We start from the raw sequence: 17,534 nt of genomic DNA on the forward strand, positions 1-17,534 counted from the left end.
TATTTTTTTCCCCAATTCCTATTGTTTTTTATACAACTTTTTTTCTTTCAAGAGGTAGAGTCTCACTTTATTGCCCAGGGTGGAATGCAGTGGTACAACCATAGCTCACTGTAGCCTCGAATTATGAGGCTCAAGTGATCCTTTTGTCTCAGTCTCCCAAGTAGCTATGACAACAGGCTCATACCACCATTTGCAGCTAATTTTTTAATTTTAATTTTTGTTGAGATAGGGTCTTGCTATATTGCCCAGGCTAATCTTGAACTCCTGGGCTTAAGAGATTCTCCTGCCTTGGACACCCAAAGCACTCTACATACATCTTTTTATTAAATGCATTTCAGACATTATATGTAGAGATAGTGCGACACTCTGCATGATTTTTTTTTCCTCCAGAGGTGCTTTAGTTTTGTTTCTGGCAGGCAGTGAGAGTGGAGGCATATCGCTTTAATTCAGTCAGGAATTAAACTATTTTTGAGCATGCTATGAAACTTTGTGAGAGCTCGATTGTTTCTTGTCTTCTTTTACTACTGGGGTGTAGCCTTCTGGGGTTATCAAGCTAAATTTGTGGTGTTTACTAAAGGCAATTTTTCCTCAGCTGTCTGCGAATTTCAGTTTCTTTCCTAGTCTTGTGAGGCTTTTGAAAGTTCTTATTTTCTTAGCCTCTCTTCCCTCATTTTTGTTTTGGAAACAACAGTTGCCCACAGTGGAAAAGTAGCTTCAAATGTTGGACTTCATCTCTCCTGTCTTCCCTATTCTGTAATGTTGGCACACAAATTCCCAGTGCCTCAGTAGCTCTCTGATGCCTTAAAAATCATTAAAAATATTGTTCTCACTTTTCTGGATGTTTTTAGTGGAAGGGTTGGACTACAACAATCTAGTTTGCTACATACAGAAATTTTTTTCCAATTTAGAATTCAAAGCTGTCATGTCACTAACCTCTGAGTGAGAAAGGCTGTGCCTGTGACTCAGTAGTTCAGCCTTGAGAAGCTTTCTCAGCATGAGTAGTGTGGTAAAGAGCTTGAATGCTGACGTCAGACTAATTAGTTTCTAATCTTGGCTTTGCAACAGATTAGCCATGTGATTTGGTGGCAAATTGCTTCAATTTCCTTATCTATAAATAAGTTTCATAATATTAAAGGAATTAATACTTAAGACAGTATGTGATGATCCCATCACCCAGGTAGTGAACATAGTATCCAATAGTTAGTTTTTCAACCCTTGCCCACCCCTCTTTCCCTAATCTTTAGCTCCCAATTTCTATTGTTGCCACTTTTATATTCATATGTACACCATATTTAGTTCCCACTTATAAATGGGAACATGTGGTATTTGATTTTCTGTTCCTGAATTAATTTTCTGAGAATAGTGGCCCCCAGCTACATCCATGTTACTGCAAAGGACATGATTTCATTCTTTTTTATGGCTGTGTAGTCTTTCATGGGAGTATATGTACCACCTTTTCTTTATCCAATAAACTCTTGATGGACATCTAGCTGGATTCCATGACTTTGCTATTGTGAATAGTACTGTGATGAACATATGTGTGCATGTGTCTTTATGGTAGAATGATATACATTCCTTTGGGTATATACACAATAATGGGACTGCTGGGTCAAATGGTAATTCTGTTTTCAGTTCTTTAAGAAATTGCCACACTGTTTTCCACGATGTTGAACTAATTTGCTTTCCCTCTAACAGTGTGTAAGTGTTCCCGTTTCTCCACAACCTCACCAGCATCTGTTACTTTTTGACTTTTTAATGATAGCCATTCTGACTGCAGTGAGATGGTATCTCAGTGGTTTTGATTTGTATTTCTCTAATGCAGTGGAGTATTTTTTCATATACTTATTGGCCATGTGCATGTCTTCTTCTAAAAAGTGTCTGTTCATGTCTTTTGCCTACTTTTTAATGGGGTTGTTTGTATTTTGCTTGTTGGTTTTTAAAATTCCTTATAGATTCTGGATATTAGACCTTTGTTGGATGCATAGTTTGCAAATATTTTCTTCTGTTCTGTAGGGTGTCTGTTTACTCTCTTGATAGTTTCTTTTGCTGTGCAGAAGCTCTTTAGTTTACTTGGGTCCTATTTGTCAATTTTTTGTTGTTGTTGCAATAACTTTGATATCTTCATCTTGAAATCTTTTCCTGTTCCCATGTGCAGAATGATATTGCCTAGGTTATCTTCCAGGATATTGATAGTTTTAGGTTTAACATTTAAATCTTTAATCCATCTTGAGTTGATTTTTTTATATGAGGTGAGAAAGGGATCCAGCTTCAATCTTCTGCACATGGCTAGCCAGTTATTCCAGCACCTTTTATTGATTAAGGAATCCTTTCCCTATTGCTAGTTTTTGTCAACTTTGTCAAAGATCGATGGTTTTAGGTGTGTGGCCTTATTTCTGGGCTCTGGGCTGTCTATTCTGTTCCGTTGGTATATGTTTTTTATTTTCTATTTTTATTATTTTACCAGTACCATGTTGTTTTGGTTCCTGTAGCCATGTAGTATAGTTTGGAGGTGGGTAATATAATCCCTACAGCATTGCTCTTTTGCTTACGATTGCCTTGGCTATTCGGGCACTTTTTTGATTCCATATGAATTTTAAAATAGTTTTTTCAAATTCTGTAAAGAATGTCATCGGTAGTTTGTTAAGAATAACATTGAATCTGTGAATTGCTTTGGGAAATCTTAATAATATTGATTCTTCTTATCCATGAACATGGGATGTTTTTCCATTTGTTTGTATCATCTGTGATTTCTTTGAGCAGTGTTTTTTAATTCTCATTGAGGAGATCTTTCGCCTTCCTGGTTAGCTGTATTCCTAGGTATTTTATTCTTTTTGTGGCTATTGTGAATGTGATTCTGTTCTTGATTTGGCTTTCATCTTGGATATTGTTGGTTTGTACATTGATTTTCTATTCTGAAACTTTGCTGAAGTTGCTTATCAGATCTAGGGGCTCTGGGGCAGACTATGGGGTTTTCTAGGTATAGGATTGTATCATCTTGCAAACAAGGATAAAACTATCCCTGTTTGGAGACTTCCTCTCTTCCTGTTTGGCTGCCTTTTATTTCTTTCTCTTGCCTGATTGCTCTGGCTAGGACTTTCAGTATGATGGTGAATAGGAGTGGTGAGAGTGGTCATCCTTGTCCTGTTACAGTTCTAAAGGGAAATTCTTCTAGCTCTTTCCCACTTAGTATTATTTTGGCTGTGTGTTTTTCATCGATGGGCTGTTATTACTTTGAGGTATGTTCCTTCATTGCCTAGTTTGTTAAGGGTTTTTAAAATGAAGAGATGTTGAATTTTATCAATAGCCTTTTCTGCATCTATTGAGATGATCATGTGGTTTTTGTTTTTAGTTCTGTTTATGTGATAAATCACATTTACTGATTTGTATATGTTGGACCAAACTTTCAACCCTGGGATAAAGCCTACTTGATTGTAGTGGATTAGCTTTCTGATGTGTTGCTGATTTGGTTTGATAGTATGTTGTTGAGGATTTTTGCATCTGTGTTCATCAAGCATACTGGCCTGAAATTTTTGTTGTTGTTGTTGTTGTTGTTGTGTCTCTGCCAGGGTTTGGTATCAGGATGATGCTAGGCTCATAGAATGAGTTAGGGAGGGGTCCCTCCTCTGCAATTTTTTGGATTAGTTTCAGTAGGGATGGTATCAGTTCTTCTTTATACATTTGGTAGAATTCAGCTGTTGCTTATTTATTTATTTTTTTTGAGACAGGATCTCACTCTGTTGCCCAGGCTGGAGTGAAGTGATGCAATTGAGGCTCACTGCACCCTCGACCTCCCAGGGTCAAGCAAACCTCCTGCCTCAACCTCCCTAGTATCTGGAACTACAGCATGTGCCACCATGCCCAGCTTATTTTTAAATTTTTTGTAGAGACAGGGTCCTGCTATGCTGCTCAGGCTGGTCTTGAACTCCTGGACTCAAGTAATCCTTCTGCCTCAGCCTCCCAAAGTGCTGGGATTACAGGTGTGAAATACTATGCCTGACCTTTTTGGTAGTCTTTTACATTACTGATTCAATTTCAGAACTCATATTGATCAGTTCAGGGATCCAGTTTCTTCCTGTTTTGATCTTGGCAAGTTGTATGTTTCCAGGAATTCATTCATTTCTTTCAGTTTATGTAGTTTGTTTGCATAGAGGTGTTTGTAATAGTCTTTGAGGCTTTTAAAAAAAATTCTTTGGGGTCAGTTGTAATGTCCCCTTTTTCATTTCTGATTGTTTATTGAGACCTTGTCCCTTTTATTAGCCTAGCTAACAGTCTATCAATCTTATTTATTCTTTCAAGAAACCAAGCTCTGCATCATTGATCTTTTGTATGTTTTTTTGTGTGTGTGTCTTCATTTTCCTTAGTTTAGCTCTGAATTTGGTTATTTCTTGTTTTCTGCTAGCTTGCTTGCAGAAACCGTGTGCAGAAGGGGTTGGTTTGCTCTTGTTTGTCTAGTTCCTGTAGGTGTGATGTTAGGTTATGAATTTTATATCTTTCTAAATTTTTGATGCGGGTGTTTAGTGCTATAAACTTCCCTCTTCACACTGCTTTAGCTATGTCCCAGAGATTCTTTGTTGTATCTTTGTTCTCATTAGTTTTCTAAGAATTTTATATTTCTGCCTTAATTTTATTGTTACCTATAAGTCATGCAGAAGCAGTTTGTTTAATTACCATGTAATTGTGTAGTTTTGAGCAATTTTCTTGGCATTAGTTTCTATTTTTATGGTGCTGTGGTCTGATAGTGTGTTTGGTGTGACTTTTTTTTTTTTAATTTGCTGAGGATTGTTTTATGGCCAATAATGTGGTTGATTTTAGAGTATGTGCCATGTGCACGTGAGAAGAATGTGTTTTCTGTTATTTTGTGGGAGAGGATTCTGTACAAGTCTGTTAGGCCCATTTTGTCAAGTGTCAAGTTCAAGTCCCAAATATTTTTGTTAGTTTTCTGTCTTGATCTAATATTGTCAGTGGGGTGTTGAATTCTCCTTCTATATTGTGTGGTTGTGTAAGTTTCATTGTAGGTCTCTACGAACTCATTTTATGAGTCTGGATGCTCCTGTGTTGGATGCATATACATGTAGGATAGCTAGGTCTTCTTGTTGGATTGAACCTTTACCATTATGTAATGCCCTTCTTTGTCTTTTAAATTATTGTTGGTTTAAAGTTTGTTTTGTCTAAAGCAAACTATAGCAAGCCCTGCTTTTTTTCTGCTTTCCATTTGCTTGGTAGATTTTTCTTCATTTGTTTTCTTTCAGCTTATGGGTGTCGTCACATGTGAGATGGGTCTCTTGAAGACACATACGGCATCTTACTTCTTTATCCAACTTCCACTTTGTGTCTTTTAATTGGAGCATGCATAGTTTTAGCCTGTTTACATTCAAGGTTAATATTAATATGTACAGATATGATTCTGATATCATGTTGTTAGTTGGTTACTATGCAGACTTGATTGTGTGGTTTCTTTGTAATGTTAATGATCTATATACTTAAGTGTTTTTTTTTTTGTGGTGCCCAGCAACTGTCTTTCATTTCCATATTTAGCACTCCCTTAAGTATTTCTTTTGAGGCAGGTCTTGTGGTATTGAATTCCCTTAGCATTTGCTTGTCCCAAAAGGATCTTATTTCTCCTTTGTGCGTGAAAGCTCTGTTATTCTTTCCTTAGCTTGGTCTGTTCTGTTGTGAATACTTGCAATTGTATTATGAAATTCTTATAGTGTGTTTTTCAGCTCTGTGAGATCAGTTCTATTCTTTCTTGTAATGACCATTTCATCTTTCAGCTCCTGTATCATTGCCTATATTCCTTAGATTTCTTGGATTCAGTTTCAACTTTCTCCTATATCTGAATGATCTTTGTTCTTATCCGTATTTCTGAAGTGTGTCATTTCAGCCATTTCAGCCTGGTTAAGAACATTTGCTGGGGAACTAGAGCAGTCATGTGGAGGAAAGAAGACAATCTGACTTTTTGAGTTGTCAGAGTTTTTGTTATGGTTCTTTCTCATCTGTGTCAGCTGATGTTTCTTTAACTGTGTTGTAATTTGAATACTGTCAGTTGACTCCTTTTCTGGATATTTTTAGAGGAAATAGGCTTTGTGCAGGGTCTTTATTTGTAGTTGATGATAGTTCTGTTTTAAATTCTTTGAGAAATCTCCAAACTGTTTTAAACTGTGGCTAAACTAATTTACGTTCCTCCAGCAGTGTATACCTTTACCATCTTACCAATGTAGTTTTATCACATTTTTGTTAATTCAATTCACAGGTTTAGAGTGCTATGTCTATGTTAATAGTGTTCATTTCTTAATTTTGTGGGGAATCAGGATCACATATTCTTTCTTGCACACTGTTCTATTTTTCTTGAGTTAATAATTGTCTCATGATTTTCATTTGACAGTTTTCTATGAATTAATCACCAATTTAACCCATACTTGTCAAACCTGTACAATATTAATATGGCAAAAATGTTAGATGGTCTATAAATGTATAAATGTCTTCTTCTATTTTTCCTGTTGACTTAATGCTCTATGGTCTTCATGCTCCATTTGTAGTTTTGTGGTCCCCTAGAGCCAGGGGTCACTCTCTGGTGATTCTTTTACTTATATCCCTGAAGAGTCCCTACTCTGCTTTTCTGTGTTGGAACTTGTTTCCCAGATTCTATGTTTTATCTTTCTTGGTTTATACTCTTGTTTTAGCGAAGCATATCTTCCAGCAGCTTTTTCAGAGAACACTTTGTAGGTAAGTGATTTTTAGAGCTTGTATGTCTTAAAATGTCTTTTTTTTTTTTTTACTCTCAAATTTGATTGGTAATTTAGTTGGGCATAAAAACATAAATTTGAAATTAGTTTGCCTCATGTACCATGGTATATTCAATCCAGTATGCCAATATATTGACTCTCTCTGTCTGAAATTTTTAGGCTGAGCTGATAGCTTTTAGCTGTGAGCAACCCTGTCTATTTACTCCAGTATGTCTGAAAAGTATATTTATTTATTTATTTCCTGTCTTCAAAAAGTTTGGGAAGAACTTTATTTAGTTTATAGTGTTCTTGTTGATAAACTCCTTAGATAAAATTTCTAATTTTTCAATGTAGCTTCCCCCCCGCTTTTCCTTCTCACTGATAAACTTTAGGTTTCTTTTTTAGTCCAAATATTCTGAGATTGTATGAAGACTTAAGTTAGTATGATACTTAAAAATAAACATTTTGGAAAATGTTTTTGGATTATTTCTTTGGTAATTTCAAACCGTGCCTTGTTTTTTTCTTTCTAGAACTCCTGTTAGCCATCAGTTGAACCCCCTGTATGAATTCCTAACTTTATAATCTTTTAGGATATTTTTTCTTCTACTTTCTGGGATATTTTCTCCATTTTATTTAAAATACTTCTTTAAAGATTTTTAAAATCATATTTTTAATTTTTGAGAACTTTTTCTTATTCTAAATATGTTCATTAAAATAGTTTTTTTGTTCTTGTTGCATCTTCTTTTATCACATTGAGACAGTCCTTTATTTTAAAGTTTATATAAGCATTTTCGATTCCTACTGGTTTTTATTTTTTTCTTTTGTGTGATCTGTCTTTTATGTGTAAACTTTCCCCAGTTTGTAATGATTCTAGGCTGTTCATTCATATTTAAAAATGAGGCACTAGAATGGTGATGGAAAGTGCCATGTCAAAGGGGGTGGCTTGTAAAGTGGGAGACATCACTCTAGGATAATCGGGCAGTAAGCCAACCTCCCATAAGATGATTCTCAGTTATTGGCATAGTTGCACATCTTTTCTTTTAGGTAGTTCAATTTCTCCAAAGCTTACAAAATAGAATTCTTCAAATACCTGCTAACAACACACAGATGGAAAGGAATAGACCTGACTGCCAGCATTATGGAAACAAACAAAAAATGAGGTGATGAAAATATCATTGTTCAAAAATAACAGGTTAAATTAATCCCCACTATTTCCAGTAATGTTGTTACATCCATACCATCAGTTGTGTCTATTACTGGAAGCTCTGTTTCAGTCTGATTTTATTTCTTCAGACTAGTCAATCTCTAGCTTTCTACTGACATAGGAGAGGAGTGGATGCCTGGCTGGGGTGATGGAGAGAGTGTGTTAGAATTTATTCTTGCTCAAAATTTTATCTAAACCCATCTGCATATTTTTAGTTCAACCTCTCATGCTTATAGTCAGATGCTTATACCTCTAAGTCATGAGACTTTGGGGGATTCTGTGAAGGAAATTAACTTTACCCTCTTTTGATTTCTTTTTCTTGAAGTTTAAGCTTAAACTTTTCCTTCTCTGCTATGCCATATACCCCTTGTCTATTTGCTTTCTTCCTTCTAACTCTTTCTCATCTGCCATTGTTTCCTTTTCCATTCATTTTATCTCTGTGGTTGTATATTTTTATATTATCTACTCTCATTTCAGTGGTGTTTTGCCTCTACTTTTCACTGGATATTCCACAGCTTGATAGGGAAGTCCTAAGAAAGTCCAAGCTGGTGGGAATTATACACACATTTAGAGGTCTATGTCAGCATAGAGGTCTGGTGTACAGAGCAGATAACAATTTGAGTTGTTTGAACCAGAACTTGTGGAATGAGTGGAATTTGACAGCTAGCAACTGAAAGAAGAGTGTTCAAATACTTGCTTGATATAGTCTCCTCACAGACATCAGACACACAAATCTTTCCATGTTGAACTTTGAAATATTATAGCTTTGAGTAAATGAATGTATCATAAAAATTTTTCATCATGATATACAGACATGGGTAAGGTGAGATGAATAATAACTGAAGTAAATTAATAGACTGTGTGTTCTCTTTTGCTTGTGTTGCATGTATTGTGCACACCTGATTTGCTTACATCTTTGCTACTCAAAGTGTGATCCCTGCACCACAGTATCAACATCATCTGGATCTTGTTAGATATGTAGAATTGTGGCCCCATCTCAGACCTACTGAATCAGAGTATGCATTTTAAGAAGACGCCTAGATGACTTGTAAGCACAGGAAAGTTTGAGAAGCATTGGCTGTTGTTATGCATTCATCACTAGGTTATACATTCTTTATTTCCTCCTTTTCCTATTAGAACAAAACAAAACAACTACACATGAAAAGTATGTGGTATAATAGAGACATCATTTATTCTAGTCAATACATTATCTATGGTTACTTAAATTCATGGAGTGCAGTTTTATGATGCAGATAAAGCATGAACTGTTTGGTGTTTTGGCATGGGTTTTGGAAGCAGATGGACTTGGTAGCAAACATTGCATCTGACACAGATTCTTAATTACTTTTACCCTTGGTAAAATAAAAATTTACATAGTTTTCTTTACTGAGTTCTTATGAAGATTAAATAAAATGATGTTTCTAAAATGCTTAGCACAGTATCGTAGGCACATGCAATTAATATTAGTACCCTTTCCTTCCTCACCGAAATGAGTGTCAAAATTTTGAGGCATTACAACCAATGGCCAGGGAATTTGATATGGAAGATTTTATTTACGTATTTTGTTTAAAAAATTATTTGATACTGTTGAGCTTTTTAAATTTTTTAATTTTTATGGATACATAGTAGGCATGTATATTTATGAGTAACATGAGATATTTTCATACAGGCATGCGATGTGTAGTAATCACATCCATGTTGACATATACATATATCCATAAAACTGTAATCACAATTAAGACAGTGAAAGTCTTCATCACTCCCAAAAGCTTCTTCTCTATTGTCAATTCCGGCTTCCTGCCCTGTCACCAGGCTACCATTGCTCTGCTTTCTGTCACTGTACTTGAATTTTCATTTTGTAGAGATTTTTATAAATGGACATATGCAGTATGTACTTTTCTGTCTAACTTATTTTACTTAGCATAATTAATTAGCATTAATTAGTGTGAGATTCATTCATGTTGTAGTGTGTTCATTCCTTTTATCACTGAGTACTATTCCATCATATGGACGTATCACAGTTTGTCAGTCCATTCACACAATTCACAATTTGGTTGCTGACTCTTTCTGGCTTTACAAGTAAAGCTGCTGTGAACATTCACGGACAAGTCTCGTTTGGAAATATACTTTCTTTTCCTTAAAATTGAAATGTTTTGATTATGTGGGAGTTGTATGCTTAGCCTTTTACAAAATTCACAAACTGTTTTTTAAAGTCATTGTACCCTTTTACACTCCCATTGGCAGTGCATGAGAGTTGAAATACCTCCACTTCCTTACCAACACTTGGTATGATCAGTCTTTTAAATTTTAATCATTCTAATAGGTGTGTAGTGGTATGCTATTATGGATTTAATTCGTTTATATGAGTAATAATTTTGAACACCGATCTTTTCATGGACTTATATGTCATCTGTATTTTTGTTCATAAATTGTATATTCAAATCTTTCCCACTTTTTAAATTGGGTTATTTGTTTATTATTTAGTTTATAATTTTCCTGTATATACAGGATACAAACTCTTTATCAGACATACGCTTTGCAAATATTTCCTCCTGGCCTCTCGACTGTCTTTTCATTCTTCTTAACAAAGTAATCCAGGAGAAACATTTTAATTTTGATGATATTTTGTTTTTTTTTTTTTGTTTTCTTAATAGATCCTGCTTTTGGTGTTGTAGCTAAGAAACCTTTGCTAACTCACAGGGTTGCAAAGATTTTTGCCTATATATTTTTTCTATAAGTTTAATAGATTTATGTCCTAAATTTAGGTCTATAATTCATTTTGTGTTAGTTTTTGTATGTGGTGTAGGCATATACTGAAGTTTATTATGATTACTTTTGCATAAGGGGACCTAATTACTCCAGCAAAATTTTTTATGAAGGCTATTCTTTTTCCATTGAATTACATTTGTATTTTTGTCAAAAAGTAGTTGTATAAATAAGTGGGTCTTCTTCTGAACTCTGTATTTTATCCCAGTGTTCTATTTGTCCATCTTTATACCAAAATTAACTACCTTGGTTATCATAGCTTTATAGTAAAGCTTAAATTTAGGTAGTGTTAGACCTTTAATTTTGTTCTTTTTTTTTAAAAAAAAATGTTTTTAGCTATTCTAGGTCATTTGCCTTTCCATATGAATTTTAGAATCTGCTTGTCAGTTTCTCAAAATTATGCTGGAATTTTAACCAGGATTGAATTGAGTCTATAGATGAATTAAGGGAGAATTAACTTTTTAATTATTTTCAATGTTCTAGCTGATGGTATATCTCTCCATTTATTTTGTCTTCTTTGTTTTTCCTTAACAAATCCTGTTGTGTTCATTCTAAAAGTCTTTCACATCTTTTTTCAGATTTATCCCTAAGATTTTAATACTTTAAATGCTTTTATAAATTGATTCTTAAAATTTTTGATCTTCAATAATTTGTTGCTCATATAAATATATATAAATATACATTTAATTTTTGTAAATTCATCTTGTATCATGCAAACATGCTAAATTTACTTTTTAGTATTTTTATAGATTTCATCAGATTGTCTATAAATAATGTTATCTGTGAATAAAGATGGTTTAATTGTTTCTGTATGTCTTTTATTTATTTTATTCATTCTTATTACACTGGCTATAACTTCTAGTATAATGTGGAATAGAAATGATGAAAGGTAACATCTTTGTCTTTTCCTTGATCCTGGAAGAGGCGCATTTAATCTTTGGCAATTGAGTGTAATGTTAGCTATAGGTTTTCATAGATACTTTTTATTAGGTTAGAGAAATTTTCTTTTATTCCTACTTTGGCAAGAGCTTTTAATCAGGAATAGATGTCAGATTTTTCAAATGTTTTTCTGCATCTATTGAGATGATTTTTCTTTTTAAGTTTTTTGAATTTAGTTTTTTTAAAAATTCTAGTCATATAGTAAATTGCATTGCTTATTTTAAATGTTAAATTAACCTTGCATAACTGAGATAAACTCCACTTGATCAAAATATATTACCTTTTTATCTATTATTGGATTTAATTTGTTAAAATTTTGTTTAACATTTTGCATCAGTTTTTATGAGGGACAGTGGTCTTTAGTAGTGTTTTTAAAATTTGTCTTTGTCTTATATTTATAGATAATCATAACCTCATAGAATTATTCAGAAGTATTATCTTATTTTCAATTTTCTGGAAGAGTTTGTGTTGGATGGGTATTATTTCTCACTTAAATGTTTGGTAGATTTCACTAATGAAGCCATCTAGGCTTTTAGGGTTTTTTATTAGAAGATATTTAATTACAAATTCAATTTTTAATATACATTAGGGCTACTCAAGTTGTTCAATTTAGTATCATAAGGATTTTTTTAAAAACTGTATTCTATTATTAACTTCTTAATTTGTATAGAATCAGTGGTAATAGCACTTTTCTCATAGTTGATATTGATAACTTGTGTCATTTTTTCTTGATCACTCTGCCTAGAGGCTTATCAATCTTATTATTGATTTTCTCAAACAACCAGCCTTTGATTTCATTCATTTTTCTCTAATGTTTTTATTTTTACTTCCTTGATTTCCACTCTTCTTTCTTTATTCTACTTAGTTTTGGTTTAACTGACTCTTCTAATTGCTTTGCATGGGAGATGAGGTCATCAATTTGAGACCATTTTGTTTTCTAATGTAGGTGTTTAGTGGTATACATTTTCCCCTAAATAATTTTTTTAGAGGCATCCCACAAATACTGGCATGTTGTACTTTCATTTTCATTCTGTTCAAAGTACTTTCTATGTTTCCTTTTGATTCCTTTTTTCATCTATGAGTTATTTAGAAGTGTTATTTTTCAAATATTTGGGATTTTCAAGAAATATTTCTGTTATTGATTTCCAATTTAATTTCATTTTAACCAGTGAACATTCTTTGTAGGACTTTAATCCTGTTAAGTTTATTGGGACTTGCTTTATGGTCTGGAATATGATCTACCTTGGTAAATGCTCCATATGCACTGGAGAAGAATATGTATTATGTTGTTGTTGGGTGGCATTTTTTTATAAACAGCAATTACATCAAGTTGTTTGATAGTATTGTACAAATCTTCTGTATCCTTACTGATATTATGTCTTGAGCAGCATTGAAATCTCTTGACTATAATTGTACATTTTTCTATTTCTTCTTAGATTTGTGTTCATTTTTGTTTCATGTGTTGTGAAGCTCTGTTGTAATGTTCGCAAACATTTAGAATTGTTATATGTTCTTGATTGATACTTTTATCATCATGAAATGATAATTATGTTATCATCTGAAACCTACTTTGTCTGATAGCTTTCTTTTGATTAGTGTTAGAGTGGTATGCCTTTTCCATCCTTTTACTTGTAACTTATGTCCTTATATTTCAAGTGCATTTCTTACAAGTAGCATACAATTGGATCTTGTTTTATCCAATCTTACAAATTTTGCCTTTTTTTGAGCATGTAAATTATATATTAGGTTGGTGCAAAAGTAATTGCTTTTAATAAATTTACCATACCTTTAAAGGCAAAAACCACAATTACTTTTGCATCAACCTAATAGGATAAAGTAAATAACATAAACCATTTTATGTGATTAATGTTCCCTTCTGCTAGTTCTATCATTCAAACTGCTGTCATTTTTGATTGATTAATTTTTCTCTTCTTTATGGGTCATATTTTTCTGCTTCTTTACATGCCTGCTAATTTTTTATTCAATTCCAAATATTACAAATTTTAACCTTGTTTTGTGCTAATTATTTTTGCATGCCTATAAATAATCTTGAAACAAATTGCTTGAAATAATTTGATTCTTTAGGATCTCGTTTTTAAGATTTGTTAGGCAGGACTGGCAAAGTGCTCAGTTTGATGATAAATACTTCCCACTCCTGAAGCAAGACCCTTTTTTTGTACTTTACTCAATGACTAATGAATTATGAATATTTCAGTCTGGCTGATGGAAACAAAGTGTATTGCTGGTCCTGAGCACCAGAAACGGTTATCTTTAATCCTTTTTTTTTAAAAAAAATTATTTATTTATTTATTTATTTTGAGACAGTCTCGCTCTGTCACCCAGGCAGGAGTGCAGTGGCGTGATCTTGGCTCACTGCAATCTCCCCCTCCCGGGTTCAAACAATTCTCCTGCCTCAGCCTCCCAAGTAGCTAGGATCACAGGTGCCCACCACCGCACCTGGCTAATTTTTTTGTATTTTTAGTAGAGATGGGGTTTCACCATGTTGGCCAGGCTAGTCTCAAACTCCTGACCTCAGGTGATCCATCTGCCTCGGCCTCCCAAAGTGCTGGGATTACAGGTGTGAGCCACTGCACCTGGACACCTTTAATTCTTTTGGGTGTTTTCTTCCATGGTCTCAGGTAGTTTCCTCAAATGCCTGTGTTGATTATTACTCACCTGAATACTCAAGCGAAGCACGCTGACAATTTCCTTGCCTTGTGCAGCCTTCTCTGGCACTCTGTCCTGTGGTTTCTAGCTGTCTTTCAGAGTCTAAGCTTTTTCCCAACTCAGCACGTCCACTGGACTCTGGTTCAGCCTCTCCTTCCTGTGCCATGGCCTGGACTCTCTTAAAGCAGGAAGCTGGGATAATCATAGGTCTTGCTCTGTTGTTTACTGCCTTTCATGGATCAGTATCTTACATTGCTCGATGGCCAGTGACTGGTACTTCATCTTGTCTGGAAGCACAAGTCAAATTAGAAGATTCCTAATCATCTTTTTTTTTTTTTTTTTTTAACATTTTCAACCATATTAGGTGAACTACTCTAGCATTTTTCACTTTATTAGATTTGTCTGTTATAACCAGTTTATAATTAATGTAGAAAATGTCTTTTTATTTAGCTTTTCCTGAGGAATCTCCTTGTTTTGAAGAAAACATGGATTGGAAAATGATCAGTGATAATTATTTTCAATTTTTGAATAACTTACTCAAGTCTCCAACAGCTTCCATATCCAGGTAAGTTATCAGAATCCAACTTCTAGGTCTTGATTTAATTATCATCTGAAGATAATCAAAACCTAATTATAGGATATGCACTCTTTAAAATTTATGAGCCTGATTTAGATATTGGCACAATCTTTCATATGAGCTGTTCAATAAATATTCCTTTAATAGAGTGTGTGACTCAAGTATCAAGTTGTTTAATAGAATGTATGACTCAATGGATTTTGAAAGGAAATACAGATCGTAGTAAGAAGATTTTCCTTCAATAATAACATGATTTATAATAGATGCTCCAAAAATAAGGTATTTGTTTTGAAAAATTGTCTTAGCTAGTTACCTAGAGTTTAAGCAGGAAATCAATTCTATAGATTCTGTTAGTTTCAAAGACTCCTGGGAGACAGAAGTGGTCTTTGGAACTAAATTTGTCAGACTATTTTCTGCTGTCCTATTTCAGCACATGTATTGAAATGCAGATTTTTATGTCTGGTTATGAATAGTGTGTCCAGTTTAAAGGTATACTCGGTTATTTGTGGGGTGTATTGGAACACGATGGGAGAGATGTTTTGCATAAGAGCAGTAACTCTCAAACTTGAGAATGGATTAAATCTGTGAAGACTGCTAAAAATAAAAATGTCTGCACCTTGCCCCAGTCATATGAAATCTTGCTCTGTGTACAGGACCCAGGTTTCTATATATTTCACACATTCTATAGGTGGTTCCAGTGCACACCAAAGTTGGAGAACCATTCTGCTGTATCTGTCCAGAATGGGGATTAGTCATTCCTATGGAACTTCTTAAGCCCAGTTATTAGTAGGAACAGAAGAAAGGACAATGGGATGGATCCTCTAGAGAATCAATTGCTTGCTTAGGTCAGATTTTTAATTTCTCTTTCCTGAAAGCCTCAAAAATTTAATAGCCCTAGAAAACCAGCACAAAACTAGTCTATATGTGTGCAAGGACACATTTAATTTTATATTTGTGGACCCATAGCAGTTGGCACAGTGTCTTTCATCATGGATAGTGGCAGATAATTAGATGTTGATTTAATGAATGAAAAATCATTGAACATTAAGTGCAATTTATATTAAGAAAGCTGAACTTGAAATGACAAAACCTGGGTCGTCTCCTAGTCATGCCACGTAATAACAGCTTGAATCTGCCAATTAAAAAAATAAAAAGTTTCTTTTTTCATGAAAGGGAAATAATGACATGTACTTCAAAAGGCTGTTGTAGGAATGAACTAAGATAGTAGTTGTGAAAGTGCTTTATAAACTAAATTACTAAAGTAATATAAAAACGTGGCAATAATACTATTAGTAGTACTACTTCTACTTCAATTTATTATTCTATTGCTACTCCATAACCCTCTCAGTTCCCAATACAAATAAGTTTTATATTCTCCTCTATCAAGGCACAATGACTTGGATGGTAGTTAGGCATCTATTCTTAGGGAGGGCTGGATTTAGGCAAGGTTTATGTTGAATTCCTAATAGAACTTTCCCTTTCCTGATGGGATTTTTTTTCCCTAGGAATTATTTCAAAGAAGCCATTCTGTCCTAAAAATAACAACTAACTAAATTAAGACCATATTTTTGTGTGGGGTGCTCAGGTCTCAGCTATCAGGGAAGTAAACAGCATTCTTGCCTTTGATAGGTCTTATGTCTGTCCTATGTCAGACAGTGTGTTATACGACAGGAGCAGAGGGTTAAAAAACTTAGGAAGTAATTTACCCTGTAAGGCGTAAATAGCCAATAAAGGTCAAAAATTCCTTACCCACAATTCTGAACTCTTACAAAGTCTGAAAATAGAGGCTTTTCTTATGGTTGACATCACAACTCATTCAGCAGAGATTTATCATGAACTGATGTGAAGCAGTTTCAAGTGTATTATCCTGCGTCGCGAGGTCATTCACAGGTCTCACTGCGAAAGTGTTAATATGATGCTGATCAGGGCTGTCCCAGCCCTCACTGAGATGCATGAATACATATCTGATACCTGTACCATGCTACATTTCTAAAGGATGAACATCCTGAATTCTGAAACACATGTAACCCCAAGAATGTCAAAAGTGGACTTGTAAGTTCTGAGTTAGTAGAAGTTAGTTCTGCAAGTGTGGATTTCTATTACAAGAGGGGACTTACAGTGTCTGAGTTGCTCTTCTGAGAACTCTGTATTTTAAAATTAAACACCTGGAGATAAGCTACCCCATATATAATAATGAGTTTCTGACAGTAGGATGTATATAGTATTGTTGAAAGAGCACTGGAATTGCCTTCCAGGACTGGGAATGCCCACACCTTGCTGAAACCATACAGGCATGGTTTCTAATGCACTCCACTATCTGTGCTACCTTTACATGCCAAGACATTTTGAAATGGAATTAAATCCTAAGATTCTTCTGGCATAAATAGCAAACTTATCTTTAATAATCATACATATTATTGTTAAATATGCCAGGGGAAAATAATTGAGAATGCTTTCTTTTTGGTGGTAGGAAACATTTTAAGCTAAATATATAGAACTTCATTGTGCATTTCTAAAACACTTTCAAATCCTCATATTAGTTTAATTTCTGTTGGAAATCATGTTGTCTATTAAATGTTTCATTTGTGTTTTACTATCAATAAATGAGTATTAACTTGGAAATTTGATAAATCAAATTTATTTTTTTATTTTATACTAA

At 34.1% G+C, this 17,534-nt stretch overlaps 1 protein-coding gene across 2 annotated transcripts in view; it reads left to right on the forward strand.

Moving 5' to 3' along the window:
- ABCA13 (ATP binding cassette subfamily A member 13) overlaps nt 1-17,534 on the forward strand; it is a 513,749-nt gene that overhangs the window by 83,086 nt on the left and 413,129 nt on the right. For both annotated transcript variants that reach the window (XM_063606228.1, XM_003805826.7), the window contains exon 16: nt 14,749-14,863. In XM_063606228.1, the coding sequence (XP_063462298.1) occupies nt 14,749-14,863 (115 nt within the window). The remainder of the gene's footprint in view (nt 1-14,748; nt 14,864-17,534) is intronic.

The sequence above is a fragment of the Pan paniscus genome, chromosome 6, assembly GCF_029289425.2.
Source record: "Pan paniscus chromosome 6, NHGRI_mPanPan1-v2.0_pri, whole genome shotgun sequence".
Classification (NCBI taxonomy): domain Eukaryota; kingdom Metazoa; phylum Chordata; class Mammalia; order Primates; family Hominidae; genus Pan; species Pan paniscus.